This window comes from Staurois parvus, unplaced genomic scaffold (assembly GCF_062004578.1).
Source record: "Staurois parvus isolate SC_StPar_1 unplaced genomic scaffold, SC_StPar_1.0 ptg000175l, whole genome shotgun sequence".
NCBI lineage: Eukaryota > Metazoa > Chordata > Amphibia > Anura > Ranidae > Staurois > Staurois parvus.
Window position 1 is genome coordinate 8,475,001 of NW_028317971.1, and position 20,330 is coordinate 8,495,330.

Genomic DNA, 20,330 nt, shown 5'->3' on the forward strand with positions numbered 1-20,330 from the left:
GAGCCATCTCACAGAGGAAGCAAGGAAGAGGAGGGTGAATGAGAGCAGCTCTTGATTATTGCATATTGCTTGGCTTAGCAGGGCAAGAAGGTACAGTGTGTGAAGTGGAGAAGGGGGATTCCCAGGGAGATTGGAGACGTGGAAAAGAAAGTGGAATAAGATAAATGACCATAGAAATGAAAGTAAAAGATAAAGTGGACACTAAAATAGTAGGGTAAATCCGTCCTCCCTGTGTCTTTGAGTTTTTCCTGGCGGTTGATAAGGGGTCAATCTTTCAGGAGATATGAAGAACAAAAATGTTAAAGGAAGTGGGGCCAAGGGAGCTCAGGCCGGCTCTATTAAAAAGTATACGTCTCAGGGAAATGTAACCCCAGAAAGACCCCTGGGGATAAATGAAAAGAGCGAATTGGAAATCAGTTTGGAAAAACTGGAAAAACTAGACTATCCCTAGGAATGGACAATGGCAGTCAACATATGTTAGAAAATAGGGAGGGGAGAGAACTTGAAAGGGAATTGCAAGTGCCGAATAAGAAAGAGATGGCAGAAATGTTTAAAAATTTGTAAAATTCAAAAAGCAAGAAATGGCAACGATACGGAATGATTTTGGGCAATTGTTATGCAGAATGGAAGAAACGGAGGAAAAACTTAAAAATCATGCCCAAGATATCTTAGAACTTAAGAAACGGACACTGGAAATCAGGAAAGATCAAAAGAAATTGCTTTACAAAATAGAGGCCCAAGAAAATAGGGATAGAAGGAGTAATCTCAGGATACGAGGAATCCCAGAGAGTCCACAGGTAGAGGATTTGAAAGGGTTAATGAACAAAATCTTAAACTCCATAATGGACAGACCTACTTCAGAAATGTTTAAATTGGATGGTGTATTTAGAATAGGAAAAGCCCAACAAGGAAAAGATAGAGAAAGATCGAGAGATATAATAAATATTCAAATTTTTGTGGATTTAGCACCAGAGACATTATGGAGAAAGAGATCTTTAAAACCCCTGGTGGACTTGATGAGAAAACAGAATGTGCAGTATAGATGGGGAGCCCAGGCGAGTCTAATTGGATGGAAAAACGGACTCACGGCTATTCTGAGATTTCCTGAGGACTTGAGAGACTTTTGTGATAACTTGACTTACAAAGAATAAGGTTACCAGGGTGGGAAGAAGAAGAAAGAGATATAGAGGATACGGGGAAAGAGGATTGGCAGTTAGTAGGAGGGGAATGGTTGAGAAGAGAGACGGGGGTTTTTGTTTTTTTTTTTCTTTTTCTTTCCTCTCTTCTTTTTCTCTTCATGATTTCTCTGTTCAAATGCTATTTTCATTCTCAAGTGGCAGCGAGAAGTTATTGAACTAAATAAAGGGACGGGGGGTTGGGAAAAGGAGAGCTGTATATGGACGGAGTTTAACCCCAAGATTTTAAATCAAAGGTGGGTTTTGGCCCACAAATGATTAGTAGGCAAATCTTAAGCCTAAAAAGAGGGAGGATGAAGGGGGGTGGGTATGGGTGGGTGGAGTGGGAGGGTTGGGGAGAGAGAGGAGGGAGGGGGCTATTAGGGGTAACACTCTGCGAGCTGAGAGGAGTTATGAGAGAAGCAGTAGAAGAAAGGAGGTGGAAGAGAAGGGAAATATGGAAGTACAGTTTGTAACATATAATGTAAAGGGGTTGTATTGTCCTGGGAAGAGATTTAGACTGTTTAGAGTGTTGCAACACAGAACATCTTCAGTGGTTTTTTTACAGGAGACACATCTAGAGATTGAGTCAAATGTAAGGCTGAATACTAGACACTACCCAGTATGGTACTATGCAGATTCACCTATTAAAAGAGCAAAGGGGGTAGCTATAGGGTTCGCAAGAATATAAGGTTTGAGTTGGAGAATAGAACGACGGATCCTGAGGGAAGATTTCTGTTTCTGAGGGGTAAAATGCAAGAAATTGAGTGTACAATAGTTAGCATATACTGCCCAAATAAGAAGCCAGAGATATATTTGAAGGGAGTATTGAAAAAACTGATGGGTTTTAAAAAAGGCCGTCTGATAGTGGCTGGAGATTTTAACATTTGTATGGACCTGCGGATGGATACAACTTCTTCTGTGCAGAGGGAAGAGAGTAGGTCTCTGAGGTCATTAAAGAAGTTGATACATGAATGCCAACTGGTAGATATATGGAGAATTAAGCACATGAAAGACCGAGACTATACCACCTTCTCACATGCACATGAGACATACTCTAGATTGGATTATATACTGATAGAACACCGATTTATAGAGTCTGTAGCAGAAGCAAAAATTGAAGTAAGGTCTTTATCAGATCATGCCCCTGTTGCAATGAAATCAAGATGGGGAAGAGAGGTGAAGAGAGGTTTAGTTTGGAAGATGAATGAGGCACTTCTTCTGGATTATGAGATTGATCAGAAGATCGAGATGGAAATCAAACGATTTTTTGAGGAGAATGATACGGGAGAAGTGTCGGTAGCTACAGTGTGGGAGGCTCATAAGGCTTACATAAGAGGATTACTTATTGCAATGGGGGCAAAAAAGAAAGGGGGGAAAAAACTAGCGGACTTCTAAAGGAAATATTCGATCTTGAACAGGTGCATAAAAGTAAAATATCTAAGGAGATAATGAAGAAGATAAAGAAAGAAGAGCTAGAGACCTTGATGGAAGAAGAAGAAAGAAGAGTTTTTAATAAAGTAATAAGTGAAAAGTATAGATGGGAAGATAGGCCGGGAAAGTACTTAATGAGAGCTTTAAGGAAAAAAGAAAAATAGGAATTATATAGAAAAAACAAGAAACCCATAGGGCGAAGTGGTTCACTCAACTAAAGACATTGCTAAAGTATTTGAGGAATATTATAGTAAGCTGTATAATATCACCCCCAAGATACTATAAATAAAGTTGAAATAGTAAATGGTGAAAAAAGAACATACCTAAAAAATGCAGGCCTACCAAAACTGAGTGAAGTACAATCGAACTCCCTAGAATCAGAAATTACAATAGAAGAAATAAAAACAGCATTAAAAAGTACTATGGCGGGGAAAAGCCCGGGGCCAGATGGGTATGCTGTGAGATACTACAAAAAATATAAAGAACTGTTAATACCCAAATTGAAGATATACATGAACGCCCTGGGGGAGAGATGGAAATGAGGTGAGAATCTCTACAGGCTAACTTAGTTCTAATTCATAAGAAAGATAAGGATTCCTCCCAGTGCTCAAGTTATAGACCAATCTCATTGTTGAACGTAGACACTAAATTGTACACAAAGGTATTGGCAAAGAGGTTAAAAGATTTAATGCCTGATTGGATACACAAGGATCAGGTGGGGCTTGTCCCAGGAAGAGAGGGCAGAGATAACGGGTTGAGATCATTGTTGCTCATTCAGGAAAGTAGAAAAGGGAAAACCCCGGTGGTGTTGTTGTCAATTGACGCCGAAAAGGCATTCGATAGAGTGAATTGGAGATTTATGATGGACACCTTGGAAGCGCTAGGGCTGGGAGTTAGAATGAGAGAGTGGATTGGAAAGTTATATAGACAGCCCTCAGCAGCTATAATGGTTAATGGAGAAAGGTCGGAGTTTTTCGAGATGTCAAATGGAACAAGACAGGGATGTCCACTGTCCCCATTGTTATGTTTTATCTTTGGTGCCGTTTCTATCTACAATAAGGAAGAATATAGATATAAAGGGAATACGGATAGGAGATAGAACATCAGGTCATCCGCATAGGCCGCCACCTTATGTTCTCTATGTGGGAAATCCTAGGATAACTTTCCCAAATTTAATAAGGTTAATGAAGTAATATGGGGAGGTATCAAATTTAAAAATTACCCCGACAAAAACTGAGATCTTAAATATAAATCTTACAAACCGTGAAAGAAAAAATACAAGAAGAATTTCCCTTCGTATGGAGGGAAAAAGAATTAAAGTATCTAGGGGTAAAACTTTCTGCTTCATATAAGAATTTGTATAAACTAAATTATATCTCACTACTAAATGAGATTAAAGAGGAATTAAAGAGATTAGGGGGAGGAAACCAGTCTTGGATAGGACGCATAAATCTGATAAAAATGGTAATCGTGCCCAAAGTCTTATAGAAATTCTAAATGGTTCCAATCAAACTTCGAGGTATATTTTAAAGAACTTAAAAAAATAACAAGATACAGTCATGGCCGAAATTGTTGGCACCCTTGATATTTTTCCTGAAAATCAAGTATTTCACACAAAAAAGGTATTGCATTAACACATGTTTTGCTATACACATGTTTATTCCCTTTGTATGTATTGGAACAAATATAAAACAGAGGCAGAAAAGCAAATATGACATAATGTCACACAAAACCCCAAAAATGGGCTGGACAAAAGTATTGGCACCCTTAACTTAATATTTGGTTGCACACCCTTTGGAAAACATAACTGAAATCAGTCGCTTCCTATAACCATCAATAAGCTTCTGACACCTCTCACCCGGAATTTTGGACCACTCTTCCTTTGCAAACAGCTCCAGGTCTCTCTTATTGGAAGGACACCTTTTCCCAACAGCAATTTTAAGATCTCTCCACAGGTGTTCAATGGGATTTAGATCTGGGCTCATTGCTGGCCACTTCAGAACTCTCCAGCGCTTCTTTGCCATCCATTTCTGAGTGCTTTTTGACGTATGTTTGGGGTCATTGTCCTGCTGGAAGACCCAGGATCTTGGACGCAAACCCAGCTTTCTGACACTGGGCCCTACAGTGCGACCCAAAATCCTTTGGTAATCCTCAGATTTCATGATGCCTTGCACACAGTCAAGGCACCCAGTGCCAGAGGCAGCAAAACAACCCCAAAACATCATTGAACCTCCACCATATTTTACCGTAGGTACTGTGTTTTGTTCTTTGTAGGCCTCATTCCGTTTTCGGTAAACAGTAGAATGATGTGCTTTACCGAAAAGCTCTATCTTGGTCTCATCTGTCCACAAGACGTTTTCCCAGAAGGCTTTTGGCTTACTCAAGTACATTTTGGCAAACTGTAGTCTTGCTTTTTTATGTCTCTGTGTCAGCAGTGGGGTCCTCCTGGGTCTCCTGCCATAGCGTTTCATTTCATTTAAATGTCGACGGATAGTTCGCGCTGACACTGATGCTCCCTGAGCCTGCAGGACAGCTTGAATGTCTTTGGAACATGTTTGGGGCTGCTTATCCACCATCCGGACTATTCTGCGTTGCAATCTTTCATCAATTTTCCTCATCCGTCCACGACCAGGGAGATTAGCTACAGTGCCATGGGTTGCAAACTTCTTGATAATGTTGCGCACTGTGGACAAAGGCAAATCTAGTTCTCTGGAGATGGACTTGTAACCTTGAGATTGTTGATATTTTGCCACAATTTTGGTTCTCAGGTCCTCAGACAGTTCTCGTCTCCTCTTTCTGTTGTCCATGCTTAGTGTGGCACAGACAGACACACAATGCAAAGGTTAAGTGAACGTCTCTCCTTTTTATCTGCTTTCAGGTGTGATTTCTATATTGCCCACACCTGTTACTTGCCCCAGGTGAGTTTACAGGAGCATCACATGCTTGTAACATTCTTATTTATCCGCAGTTGTGAAAGGGTGCCAATACTTTTGTCCAGCCCATTTTTGGAGGTTTGTGTGACATTATGTCGAATTTGCTTTCTTTCCTCCCTTTTTTTGTTTTGTCCCAATACACACAAAGGGAATAAACATGTGTATAGCAAAACATGTGTTAATGCAATACGTTTCGTGAGAAATACATGATTTCCTGGAGAAATATCAAGGGTGCCAACAATTTCGGCCATGACTGTATATATGGAGGAATAAAAAACCTAGAATATGTTCTGAAACGTTGAGTAGAAATAAAGAGAGGGGTGGTTTCGGAGTACCAGACTTTAAGAGATAGTATAAATCTGTAATGTTGGCAAGAATTTTTGATTGGACGCACAATCCTGGGAAAAGTTGCGCTAAAATTTAAAATATACTGAGTGGAACAAATCTGGGTAGGATCATATGGGTGCCCTCACAATATAGGGGATTAGAGGTTAACACAAGCAAGTAAACGTTAAATGTTTTAAGAGTTTGGGAAATATTGCACAGACAGAAGGGGTGGGTTTTTAATTCACTGTTAATACCACTAAGGAATACAGAGTTTTTCGCCCCAGGTAGGGAGGGTATCACAGGAAAATGGCTTATAAAGGAGGGCGCGCAATTGAGAGATATAATGGTGGGGAAGGAATTGGGATCAGATAAAGAGTTGGAAATGAAGAAAGGAGACGTTTTCAATAGGATGGATGAGTGGCGATATTACCAATTGAAGCACTTTGTTGAGAGACTCCCGAAGCCTATGAGAACTAGAAAGGATTGGAATCACGGGGAGATGGAAAACATGGAATTGCTAAAATATATAAGATATTCACTGATTTAGACACCAGCACAAAACCAATGTATATAGAGAAATGGGAAAGAGATTTGGGGATGGAAATAGACGAGGGGAAGCAGAAGAAAATATATAGATTAATTCACGAAAATATTAGCATGCGAGAGGTGAAAAAAAATTATAAGTGTTTGATAAGATGGCATATTACACCACAAATTGAACATAAAATGAATGGGGAGATTTCACCACTGTGTTGGAGGGGTTGTATGGAGATAGGCACGTTGTATCATATATGGTGGGAGTGCCTAAAAATACAAACATTTTGGAAGAAAATAGTTCACTTAGTAGGAAGGATTACTGAAATCAATATTGGGTTAGACCCAGAGGTTTGTCTTTTCCACAATACAGAGTTGTCAGTAAAATCAAATAAGGAATCGGGTGTATGGTGTTTTTTGAGTGCAGTGAAGAGTTTGATACCCAGGTTTTGGCGAAAAAAGGAAGTGCCAACGGAAGAGGATTGGGTAGTTAGAGTAAATCAGATTTGTTAGATGAAGAAACATTATTATATGCACGTAGACAAGATCATAAAGGGAAGGCAAAATATATGAAGATGTAATATCCTATTAAACATACTTTGACTGCTCTCCATAGTGAGGAGGTTGGAAAACGCAGAGTGGTCTGGAGGAGGGGGGGGGGGGGGGGGGGCAGGAGGGTGGGAGATGAATGTGGATGGTAAGGGGGGGGAATAAAGATATTTTAGGGGGATAATCATTGTAGTAGAATGTTGTTTCGTTTTTCTTTTTTTTTTTTTTAATTGGAGAAAATTATGGTAAAATGTATTTTGTTGAAAATCAATAAATATTTATAAAAAAAAAAAGACAATAGCGCAAAACAGTCCAATTTCTATGAACAAAGACGGACCGGTGCTTCACTCTTCCTGGTCATGCAAGACGCACAATGTGAATGCACAACACACCGATAGGTGATCCCAAAATGGCTGCAGTGGCCTCTCACCTCCACTTAGCAACCCCTTAGGGCCACAAAGCCTTGCGGATCACCCCTGGATCCTTCCTGTTTATGTACTCCTTTCATCCAGGTGTCCTGGGCATACCGTGGTACCGTGATAGGTTTCGGGGGCAGCGCATAGTGAAGTGCCAGAAGTCCTCAACTGTCTGTAGAGTCAATAGCTAAAAGACCTCCAAACTTCGTGTGACCTGCAGATTAGCACAACAGTGTGTAGAGGGCTTCATGGAATGGGTTTCCATGGCCGAGCAGCTGCATCCAAGCCTTACATCACCAAGTGCAATGCAAAGCATCGGATGCAATTTTGTAAAACATGCCACCACTGGACTCTAGAGCAAAGGAGGCATGTTTTCTGGAGTGATGAATCTCGCTTCTATATCTGGCAATCCGATGGACGTATCTGGGATGGCGGTTGCCAGGAGAACGGTACTTGCCCAACTGCATTGTGCCAAATGTAAATTTTGGTGGAGGGGGGATTATGGTATGGGGCAGTCCCAACACTTTTGGTAATTTATCTATCTATTTATCTATTCACCATTTTTCTCAGTAAATCTATTTCTAAAGGTGCTATTGACATGACATTTTCACCATATGTCAGTAACAACCCATACATACAAAGAAACCAAGTCAAATCTGTTCAGAAATTAAGTTGTGTAATAAAATTGAATGACAGGAAAAAGTATTGAACACATGAAGAAAGGGAGGTGCAAAAAGCATGGAAAACCAAGTCACCAGCTGAAATCTATCAGTAATTAGAAAGCAATTCTGCCCCTTGTCAGTACAAATTAGTACCAGCTGGTTCAGTCTCAACTGATGGTCTATAAAAAGATGTCTCATTACCAAGGTGTCGCACAAATCTCTCATGATGGGTAAAGCAAAGAGCTCTCAAGACCTTCGCAACCTTATTGTTGCAAAACATACTGATGGCATTGGTTACAGAAGGATTTCTAAACTTCTGAATGTTAGTGAACTCTGTTAGGGCGATAATCCGGAAGTGGAAAGATCATTTTACCTTAAACTGGTAACGACCAGGTGCTCCTCACAAGATTTCTTACAGAGGAGTGAAAAGAATTAGCTGAAGTTGTCCAAGAACCAAGGACCACTTGTGGAGAGCTTCAGAAAGACCTGGAATTAACAGGTACAATTGTTTCAAAGAAAACAAGTAATGCACTAAACTGCCATGGCCTGTATGCACTCTCACCACGCATTGCTGAAGAAAAAGCATGTTGAAGCTCATTTAAGGTTTGCTGCACAACCCTGTGAAATACTGGTAGAATAGTCTGGTCAGATAAGACCAAACTTGAACTCTTTGGATGCCCTAAAACGTACCATGTTTGGAGGTCAAATGGCACTGCACATCACTACAAAAACACCATGCCAACAGTGAAGTTTGGAAGTGGGAACATCATGGTATGGGGCTATTTTTCAGCATACGGTACTGGCAAACTTCATGTCATTGAAGGAAGGATGAATGGAAAAATGTACCAAGACATTCTTCATAAAAATCTGCTGCCATCTACCAGGATGATGAAGATGAAATCAGGGTGGACATTTCACCAAGACAATGATCCCAAACACAGTCAAGGAAACTATTGGTTACAAAGAGTAATAAAGCTGCTAGAATGGCCCAGGCAATCATATGACTTGAATCCAATAGAAGATCTATAGAAGGATCTAAAGATCAGAGTTCATAGAAGAGGCCCATGGAACCTTCAATATTTGACTATTGTGTGAAAGAATGGGCCAAAATCACACCTGAGCAATTCATGTGACTAGTTTCTCCATACAGGAGGCGTCGTGAAGCTGTCAGTACAACAAAAGATTTTGTACAAAGTTTTAAATAAGTTTCAGTTAGCGTGTTCAATACTTTTTTTTTTTTTTTTTTTTTTTTTCCCTGTGTTATTCCATTTTATTACACACAACTTAATTTCTGAACTTATTTGTTTTGGTTTCTTTGTATGTATGGATTGCGTGTGTTACCGATTGTGGTGAAAAGTTCATGTCAACATCACCTTTAGAAATATAGTAACCAAGAAAAATGGTGCCGTGTTCAATACTTATTTTGCCCACTGTATTTATTATGTAACTATTTATATTGGTGCATTCATACAGTATTCAGACCCTTCACTATTTTTTTCAATTTTGTTATGTTACAGCCTGATACTACAGTTGTTTTACATTTTTTTTCTTATTAATCTACATTCAGTACCCCATAGTTACAAAGTGAAAACAGGTTTGCAAATTTTATGAGAAATTTAAAACTGAAATATCACATTGGCATAAGTATTCGCATCCTTTTGCAGCAATACTGGAAATTTACAGTTGCAAGAAAAAGTATGTGAACCCCTTGGGATTACGTGGCGTTTTGCATGAATTGGGCATAAAATGTGCTCTGAACGTCATCTAAGTCACAACAATAGAAGAACACAGTCTGCTGAACATAATACTACACAAACATTAGATGTTGCCATGGTTTAATTGCACATAACATGTAAACATTCACAGTGCACGGAGGAAAAAGTATGTGAACCTTTGGACTTAATAACTGGTTGACCCTCCTTTGGCAGCAATAACCTCAACCACTCCTCTTCACAAAACTGTTTCTTGGGATGTCTGGTGTGAATCGCTCTCTTAAGGTCATGCCACAGCATTTCAATCGGGTTGAGGTCAGGACTCTGACTGGGCCACTCCAGAAGGCGTATTCTGTGCTGTTGCAGCCATTGTTTTGTTGAATTACTTGTATGCTTTGGGTCATTGTCCTGTTGCATCACCCATCCTCTGCGGAGCTTCAGTTGGCGGACAGATGGTCGTACGTTTTCCTGCAAAATGTCTTCATAAACTCTGGAATTCATTTTCCCATCAATGACAACAATCCGTCCAGGCCCTGAGGCAGCAAAGCAGCCCCAAACCATGATGCTCCCTCCGCCATGTTTTACAGTGGGGATGAGGTTTTGATGTTGGTGTGCTGTGCTTTTTTTTTCTCCACACATAGTGTTATGTGTTCTTCCCAAACAACTCAATGTTGGTTTCATCTGTCCACAGTATATTTTGGCAGTAGTGCTGTGGAACATCCAGGTGCTCTTTTGCAAACTTCAAATGTGCTGCAATATTCTTTTTGGACAGCAATGGCTTCCTCCGTGGTGTCCTCCCATGTACTCCATTCTTGTTTAATGTTTTCCTTATTGTAGACGTGTCAACAAAAATGTTGGCATGTGCCAGAGATTTCTGTAGGTCTTTAGCTGACGCTCTGGGATTCTTCTTTACCTCATGCAGCATTCTGCGCTGTGCTCTTGCAGTCATTTTTACAGGACGACCGCGCCTAGGGAGAGTAGCAACAGTGCTAAACTTTCTCCATTTGTAGACCGTCTGTCTTACCGTGGACACATGAACATCAAGGCTTTTGGAGATACTTTTGTAACCCTTTCCAGCTTCATGCAAGTCAACAATTCTTGATCGTAGGTCTTCTGAGAGCTGTTTGATGTGAACCATGCCTCGCAGAAGACAGTGCTTCTTGAAACCAGTAAACCCAAAACAGGTGTGTGTTTTTTAAGGGCAGAACAGCTGTCAGCAACACATCCAATATCAACACACTGATGGGAGTCAAGATTGGTTCACTCCTGCCTCCAATTAGCTCTGGGAGAAGTCATTAAGCTAGGGCCTCACATACTTTTTCCTCCCTGCACTGTGAATGTTTACATGTTATGTGCAATTGAACCATGGCAACATCTAATGTTTGTGTCGTATTATGTTCAGCAGACTGTGTTCTTCTACTGTTGTGACTTAGATGACGTTCAGAGCACATTTTATGCCCAATTCATGCAAAACTCCACGTAATCCCAAGGGGTTCGCATACTTTTTCTAGCAACTGTAGCTTAAGGCTACGTTCACACTAGCGTTGTTTGCAAGCGGCAGACAGGCGTTTGGGAAGCGTTTTTACCGCTTCCCAAACGCCTGGGAAAATTCTGCACATTGCAGCACATGGTGCTGTTCACACCATGCGTTCACACCAGCGTTAGCGTCGTGGCAAAAGAGACGCCTCTGGTCGAGTCAGGAGGAGTTGAAGCCTCCTATTCAAGTCTATGGTGCCGCTCCACAAACGCCTGGCCGGCATTTGCGGTTGCGGGGCATTTGCGGAGCGGTAACACCATTCAAACTTCATTATAGGCGTTTGTGGGGCGTTTTTAACGCTTTGCAAACGCCTAGCAACCCCCGCTAAACCGCGCATGTAGCGTTTGCGGAGCATTAAACGCTCTGCAAACGCCGGACCAACGCTTGTCAAACACTATAGGGGCGTTTGACAAGAGTTGGAAAAACAGTCAAGTGTGAACGAGCCCTAAAGTGTCTCCCATTTCTCTTGAACATTGCTGGAATGATTCTACAGCTCGGAGTCCACCTGTGGTAAATTGGACATGATTTGAAAAGGCACACACCTCTCTATAAAGGGCCTCACAGCTGTCAGTGCATACTGTATCAGAACAAATAAGGTCAAAGAAACTACCTGCATAGCTTAGAGATGGGAGTATTGTAAGGCACAGATTAGGGGTGGATAGAAAAAAAATTCTGCTGCACTGAAGGTTCCCAAGAGCACAGTGGCCTTCATAATTCTCAAATGGAAGAAGTTTGGCACAACAAGGACTCTTCCACGAGCTGGTCGCCCACCTAAACTGAGCAAACTGGGGAGAAGGGTCTTGGTAAGAGAGGTGACAATGAACCAGATGGTCACTCTGCTCCAGAGATCCTGTGTGGAGATGGGACAGAGTTCCTCAAGGACAATCATCCTGCAGCCCTCTACCGATCTGGGTTTTGTGTCTAGACGGAAGCCTCTTCTCAGTGCAAAACACATGAAAGCCTGCTTGAAGTTTGCAAAAAAAGCATCTGAAGAACTCCGACTGTAAGGAACAATATTCTCTGGTCTGATTAAACCAAGATTAAACTTATTGGCCTCAATTCTAAACGTTCTGTGTAGAGGAAATGAGGCATCACTCATCACCTGCCCAATACCATCCCAACAGTGAGGCATGGTGGTGGCAGCATAATTTTGTTGGGGTGTTTTTCAGCAGCGGAGATTGGGAAACTAGTCAGGGTTAAGGGAAAACTGAATGGAGCAAAGTATAGTGATATCTTCAGTGATAATCTGTTCCACAGTGCTCAGGACCTCAGACTGGGGCGAAGGTTCACCTTGCAACATAACAATCCTAAGTACACCGCCAGGTGTGCAAAGCTTTTCGTGCCATAACCAGCTGTAATTGTTGCCAAAAGTGCCTCAACAAAGTACTGAGTAAAAGGTCTGAATACTTTAAAGTATTACTAAACCCAGGACCCTGCATTCACTCTATCTGGTCTCCCACAGTACACAGAACATGGAAATGCAATTATTTTAGTAAATACAAACGGCTAAATACCTTTTCTCATCAGCAGTTAGAGCAGTCTTGAGACTTTAGCAGAGCACTGGTTAAAATTTGTAGGAGGCGTTTTCTTTCTGCTCCAGGAGGAAGCAAAACCCATGACCCTCTGTCTGGACAGTGCTGATTGGCCCTGTGCTGATCACATGCACTCTCCCAAGAAAAAGAAAAGAAAAAAAAAAACCTCTAGCAATACACACTAAACTGAACATGTGCATGTGACTATGGGTTCAGTCTGTCTTATCAGGTGGACATTTGAACAAGAGGAGGGGCAGAGAAAATAGGTCCAAACAGGCTTACACAATGTAGAGGTTTAACCCCTTAGGTTCCACAGTATAACGAGCATGCTTTACTGCATATACAGGCTGATTTTACTGTTGTGGGTTTAGTAACACTGTAAGTGCATGTGGTATTTAAATTTTTTCTTGTTAATAAATTCAGACATTTCTAAAATTTAACTTTGTCATTATGAGGTACTGAGTGTAGAATGAGAGGAAAAAATGAATTTGAATAACTGTAGTATCAGGCTGCAACATAGCAAAATTGAAAAAGTGAAGGGGGTCTGAATACTTTTATGAATGCACTGTATGTATAATATACCATGGTATGTGGAGTAGTAAGTGTTGGCCACAGGGTACTATACAGGCTCAGGGTCATTGACTGACTATTCCTATGACATGCTGTCCCTAAAGCCCCCCCCTCGGGGGTATGCCTACTATGACAGGTGAAGCATAGATAAGGTAAGAAAGGGCTGTGATTAGGTCCTGTTTTAATACATGTGGGATGTTACTCACTTTGTGTCATCCCTCTGTGTAAAGCATGACACTGCTATCTGTGCATATACGCAGAACTTTGTGGTTAATGGCTTGGTCTGCTGAGCCTGCTTGCAAAAGGTGTTTATTACACATGGCTTTTGATGGCAAATGCCTGTTTGGGAATCCAATGATACGTTTTAATCAAGGAAGTCATTTTGCATGTGTGTGGGGTTTTTTGTTTTGTTTTTTTGAGGGATAAAAATAAAATGGCTACCACTTCTTTTTTCTCCAAGTCCCTCCCTTAGCCAAAGGAGGTCATCCCTTTTATCACAAGTCTTGAACCCCAAAGCCCTCCAAACCTACCCAGAAGCCCTCCTCACAATGAAAGGGGCACCCCCTTACTGTGAGGGAACATCTGTTGGCATTTGCACCAATCTGGATCAGAGATGTCCAGGACCATTGGGTTCACTCTGTCATTTCCAGGGTAAAAAAGTAGAATTTCTCCAATCATCTTCCAGGGCAGCAACCTGAAATGATTGTCAAGCAGCTCAACACTTGGTTTCTGTGATCAGATGGCTGTGGTGGTGTTTTAGCAGAGCCTGTCTGTGTGAATCAGCAGGTCCCCCTGTTTCTTTCCTGGAATCTTGACCCCATGTTGTGAAGGGGGGAGGGCGGCAGCTTATCTGATGCTCCTGGCTTCTGCCCTGTGCTCCTCTTGGACCTTGCTCTGATGTCAGATGTCATTTCCGGCAAGCCAAAGTAAGGTATTTCTGGCCATGCCTTTTGTCTACAGCCCTCCAGGAGGGACATTGTGGGGGATGAATGCCTCTACCCTTTTAAACATGGCGGATTTGAAGGAAGGGAAATCTGTGCCTGTGGCTAGAGGGGAGACTGCAAGTTTTTGCAGCAGCATTGTTTGGTTGAATTTGCCCCTGAGAAGTTGCAGAGCAGCCACATGCTCCAAGCAAGATATCTTTGTCGGACAGTACAGAGTGGAGGTTACTCTTACAGCAGGACTTGAGGTTTGGCAGAAAAATTTTACAAGCCATGTAGGCTTGGATTTTTTGTTTTTCCTCTTAGGTTGCTACCCTGGAAGATGAAAGAGGGAAAACCCCAGTTAGACTTACCATTAACAGTGTTTCTAGTAATTTTCTAGGGTTACAAGCCTGCTTCCTACCCTGATATTGTTGGTGGTATTTTTGGAGAAGTTTTATCAAACATGAGGGAGGAGAGAGTGGGGAATTTTTTTTTTTATTTTTTTATTTTTTATTTTTTTTTGTGTTTTTTCTTTTTACTGTTTCACATTGAGGTTGCTATTAAGGAGCAGCCAGTCATCTCAAAGGTTGCTGTCCTGGAAGATGTCTAGGTAAATCTTGCTTAAATGTGTTTTTTTTTTTACGCTGCCCCTATTTGATTCCTACTGTCCAATCTGCCTGCTTCATCTGGGAGATGGGCAGATATGTGGGCCACCTTGATTAACTTCAGGCGCCAGTGATAATCCCAGTTTAGCAGAAGAAAGGTTGAAAGGGTTTTACTCAAACGTCTGCACAGTCACATAACCATTGTAGGCATTTGTCCCATTTTGGACCTAAAATCCTGAACTGATATCTGCGTATCCCCAAAATCTGCACCTCAATCCTTTCAAATATTCTTTCATGTTAATCCCCCACTATTGTCCTCTGTGTCTCCATGGGATCTGAATCTTACTTTCAGCTCGTCAAAAACTAGAGATGTACACAATGGAAAGTTTTGGATTCATTAAGGTAAAATTTCATTTAGTCAAATTTGTTACTGATTCATTTTTGTAATTTCGTTTCCTAGATTTTATTTGTTTCGTATATTCCTTATTTTCGAATAAATTCAAAATTTATGTGCTATTCTGTTCTGTTTTTTTGTTTTTTTTTCCTATTCTGTTCTATTCTATAAAGTAGCTTAAGTAGGAATGGCCTTCATCTTATTTCACTTTTATATCTTGCTGTATTTATTGCAATATGTTTCCATTTCAAATTCATCTTCAGATTCGGATAATTCATTTAATTATAATTTATTTTGGATTTGTTGAAATTTGTTACTATTGTGATTCTGAAATTTGGATACATCGGAATCTCCGAATAACAAAAATTTTGTCCACATTTTGGTTCATAATGAAACGAATTGTACCTCCTTTTGAACTAATTCAGGATCTCTCATTGGAGGATCTCATGAGTAAAGTAGCCTTTTTGTTGACCATTGCCTCTGTCAAACGTGTCTTGGAATTGGCTTTTCCTGTAAGGAGCCTTTTCTTGTATAACTTAAGGACAAGGTGTTCCTGTGACCCAGACCCTCTTTTTCCCCTCCAAGTTGCCCTCTTCCCTTAAAACTTATTGAGGACATTGTCCTCCCTTTCCTATGTTCTGTCTGAAAAATGACAATGAGATTTCACTCCATTGCTAGCATGTACTGCTAAAGCAGTTTGGGTTTACCCTGCTGCAACATCTTCCTTCAGAAATACTGCGACTTTTTGTCCTCCCTGGAGGTGCCAAGAAGGCACATCCTCCATGCTCTTCCACCAATTCTAGGTGGCATAGGTAGCTCCTTTCCAGGGCTTATGCACTTAAGGAGCGGGTTCCTCCCTCCCACCAGATTGGTGTTTTTTGGGCCTTTCAGCATCAAGCATCTATTGCTCAGGGTTGCAAAGTTGCCACTTGGTCTTCTGTTTGTACAGAGCAGCAGATCTTCAGGTCTCTGCTGATGCATGCTTTGCTTACAAGGTGTTTCAGGCTGTCACCTGAGAGCTCTTTGAGTCTGTTGACCCTTGGTTTTTGTGGACCTGTTTGCTATGTTGTTGCCTACCGCTCAGTTTATACCTTGGATCGTTTCATGGAATATGACCTCTTGTTCTGTATGATTTCTTAATGGGAATTTTGACTTACCAGTAAATTCTGTATCTTGGATTACATTACAGGGTACCGGCCCTCCCCTCTGCCCTTTTGTATAATTGCTTGCTAAAAAAAAAAAAATTAAGTCCCACAGAATGGGTGGTGTCATGAGAATGCTCTAAGGGCATTCATAGCAAAGCTTTTGCTGGCATCCAGTCACCTAAAGGCAGTGGCATATAACCAATGGTCTATGACTTCCTGTCTTGTAATGTATTCCAAGATATGGAACTTACTGGTAAGTCAAAATTTCTATTTTTTCTTTTTTATCGCTTATCTTTTTCAGCTTTGTGGTGACCTAGAGTATACCTATTTGATAGCAAAATTTTAATTAGACAAAGCAAGTATTGTCTGCTGTACAATCTCTTTAGCTAATCCATGGTTATCTGGGAATCTCTTGTTGAATATTTAAATATTTTGTACTATGCGCATAATTTTGTGTTACAAATAAACCGTTATTACACAGTTTTAAAACCTAACCACTAAAATAAAAATTTGTAGTTGGCAAAACAAATATAAATTAGTATTTTGGGCTCTGGTCAATCTGTTATGTGCTAGAGAATGTGTTTTTCTGTGTCTCCTTAATACCAATTGGCTGACCGCAAAGGAGATTTATTGAGGTTTGTCCCTTTTCATCTGTGCAGCTCCTCAAGCGCTATCATTGGCCTCAGTTGCAGCTCTAGAAAACGATATGGCCTTCCAGAAACCTGTGACATTATACTCCTTTCATTGAATTATAATTTTGGAAAGTCAAAAAGGCAATTTACACAGCTAGAGCTGTAGGTGGTACACCAAGAAGGCAGTGAGATTTTACACAATGAAAGAAACCCAATAAAATCCAATTTAATCTCAAATTATAATACTGTAGAGCTAATTGAATGTCCAGCTTAACAAAGCAGTTAAAAATGTAGAAATCAAATTATCTATTAGGGTAGCCTGCCTATTATTTCACATACTGTTAATTTGATCATTTAATCCATATGTTTAACAATAAATCTTGCTTTACAGACAGGACAAAATGACACCATGTTTTACAGTGATGTAAGGTAAGGAATTTGTATGCGTGTATCTTATTTTGCTTGTAAAAAATGGGGCATCTGTAGCTTTATTTTAAAATGATTAGGGTCTGTATACTAATATCATATATAGTTGTGTGAAAAAGTACACCCCACAGCATTTTTTTTGAATAGGCAAACATTGGATCTTCATTTAAACATTGCCTACAAATATAGGTGGCATATTTGAACGAATAGAACATGAAATTAACATGGTATTTCTTCCCATAATCTAAATGAACAGAAATGCAAAACTTTAGGATACAAAGGTCCTACCCATGTAAGAATAATGTGCATGTCCAGTCCCCAATACAAATGAACCCTGCAAAAGCACCAATACCAATATAAACAAACTATTACATGCATTACATAATGCAACACAGAGAATAGTGCAGCGTTTAATCCTGTAGGAATGAATTCAAATAGCTAAAATTAGGATATAAATAGACAATAAATGTTTCAAATAATTAAATAAACATACATATAAGTAAAATCAAATTCACGTTCATGCACAGATCTAGGTGATTAAAGTACTAGTGCAACAAAAAAAAGTTTCTAAATAAAGTTGAACTGTCAGGAAAAAAGTTAATTATTGTTTTCAATTTTAATCTTTGTTGGCTTGACAGACTGGGCTCTTTATGACTGATTATTAATAGGCCTTCCAGATAAAATCGTTCCTATGTATATTATACATGTCATTTATGTCTAATGCATCTTGTTATTATTTAATACAATTGTGGCAGCATCCACTAGATGGCACCTGGAACGCCTTTTTGTTTAGCCATGTTTACCATACTGTGCATGACGTCATCATGCAAGTTTCGCTGTGACGTTATGACGCTTTGCGCTGTTGGTATGAGGCGGCCATTTTAAGGGCCCAGTCTACAAAGGCATGCCAAATAAACCTAAGCCTACCTCTGAGGCAGCCGGTTATACTGGCAAAACTGGTCAGGAAGGGCCTCTCCACACTCCCAGGTCTCCTAAGGACACTCAGTACTGATCATGGTGCAGGCATCGAAATAACTTACTCTGACTTTGCTCTAGCACTATGAACTATGCATACTTTGAGGAACGTATTCATCAATGTGCACAAAGAGACTGTCCCTTCTATTTTCTAAGAATATGCCTACTCTGTTGTTATATGGGCCAGACCTTACATATGTATGAGGGAGGTTATTTCCATTTGAACCTTCTCTGGGATGGTGCCCCCAAATTGCTGGGTACCAGAGGGAGGTGATGATACCATCATTTACATATTTATTCAACAGTTTGTTTCCTCCTCTGGACTACATCCGGTCTGACTTTCCATCTGGGCTTTTCAATGGTTGTCCCCTACAGGAGTTACTTGGTTACAGTGTAAGAGGGAGGTTAGTGCTGATTATAGGCATTCACAGGATATCCTCCTCTGGACTACACACCATTACTTCTACATGGTTCCTAAACCATCTTTACGCAATACACGCCTCTTCTGAATAGCATAAAGTTGTGACATGAGGGACATCTCTTTGATGAGGATTTAAAGTCTTTCAATATTGGAATTTCACATGCTGAGCATTTTTGGTCCATATGGGAGAATTTGATGCTTATAAATGTTTTATTGATACCCCCTGAACAAAGGGGGTACAATGTGAGACCTGTGGAGTGTGGTGTTTTTGTTTTGTTATGCAATTAAAGATGTCTTTGTTTGAATTAAAGGAGTCGTTCATGTGCTTTTTGACCACCAGCCTTATTATTTAATGTATAATTTAACTAAGAACCCACTAATCCTGGTTGAGTCCATAACTAGTCATTTTAGTTTGGTTTACATTTGGATTTTTTGATTGGGGACTCCCAGATTACCAACTGTCCATAGACCTTAAGGCTTCTTTTTGGGAGGTTTAAAATCACAAATACATCTAGCAAATAACACGCACTCCTATCCACTCACAGATACAGATTGACATAGAATGGAGCACAAAATTCTTGTTGCAACTCTGTGCACATGGAGGTAGTGGGAGACGCCAAATGTAAAAAAAAGTATTACCATGACAATATATGGTCCAGGAGCCTTGGCACAAATCTGTGGCCAGCTTTGATCTCCATGTTCCTGTAGGAGTAAACAGATCACTTCCACCCCAATTTATGGGGAGTGCTTGAATACAGTGCTTCAATGCCTATACTAATCAGGTATGAACCTGGGGGTACTGTTGGTCCATCCAAACATCTTAACACTACTGTGTCCTTCACAAATGATGCAGGACTAGTGACATGCAGTCCTAAAATGTCGATCGAGCATACCTGTACATTCAGTGAAACTTCTGATATTGGCCGCAATTCATTTTCCTGAAGGAGTATACACTCACCAGCCACTTTTTCAGGTACACCTTGGTAGTACTGGGTTGGACCCCACTTTTGCCTTCAGAACTGCCTTAAAGTGTTAATAAACCCACAACAGTAAAATCTGTCTGTATATGCAGTAAAGCATGCTTGTTATACTCACTGTGAAACTTAAAGGGTTAATCCTCTGCATTGTGTAAAAGATGTTTGATCCTGTTTTCTTTGATCCTCCCCTTTTTCCATGTTTTCTATTTCATTTCCTGATAGAACAGAGACTCAGGGACTGCTAGAGAGATATTTCTTTTTCCTGGGAGGGTGCATGTGAACAGCACAGGGCCAATCAGCACTGCCCAGATAGAGGGTCAAAGGTTATGCAGTCTCATAGGGCAGTGAGAGGAGAATGAAAAAGTTCTACAAGCTTTAACCAGTGCTCTGCTGGACACTGATACAAGTCACAAGACTGCTCTAAATGCTGATCAGAAAAGGTATTTTGCAG

General features: G+C 40.4%; 1 protein-coding gene across 1 annotated transcript in view; it reads left to right on the forward strand.

The window, feature by feature from the left end:
* Nucleotides 1–20,330, forward strand: part of LOC149462408 (uncharacterized) — a 138,507-nt gene that overhangs the window by 103,549 nt on the left and 14,628 nt on the right. Inside the window, exon 14 of the mRNA XM_089676913.1 lies at nt 17,472–17,509. Coding sequence (XP_089533039.1) covers nt 17,472–17,509 — 38 coding nt within the window. The remainder of the gene's footprint in view (nt 1–17,471; nt 17,510–20,330) is intronic.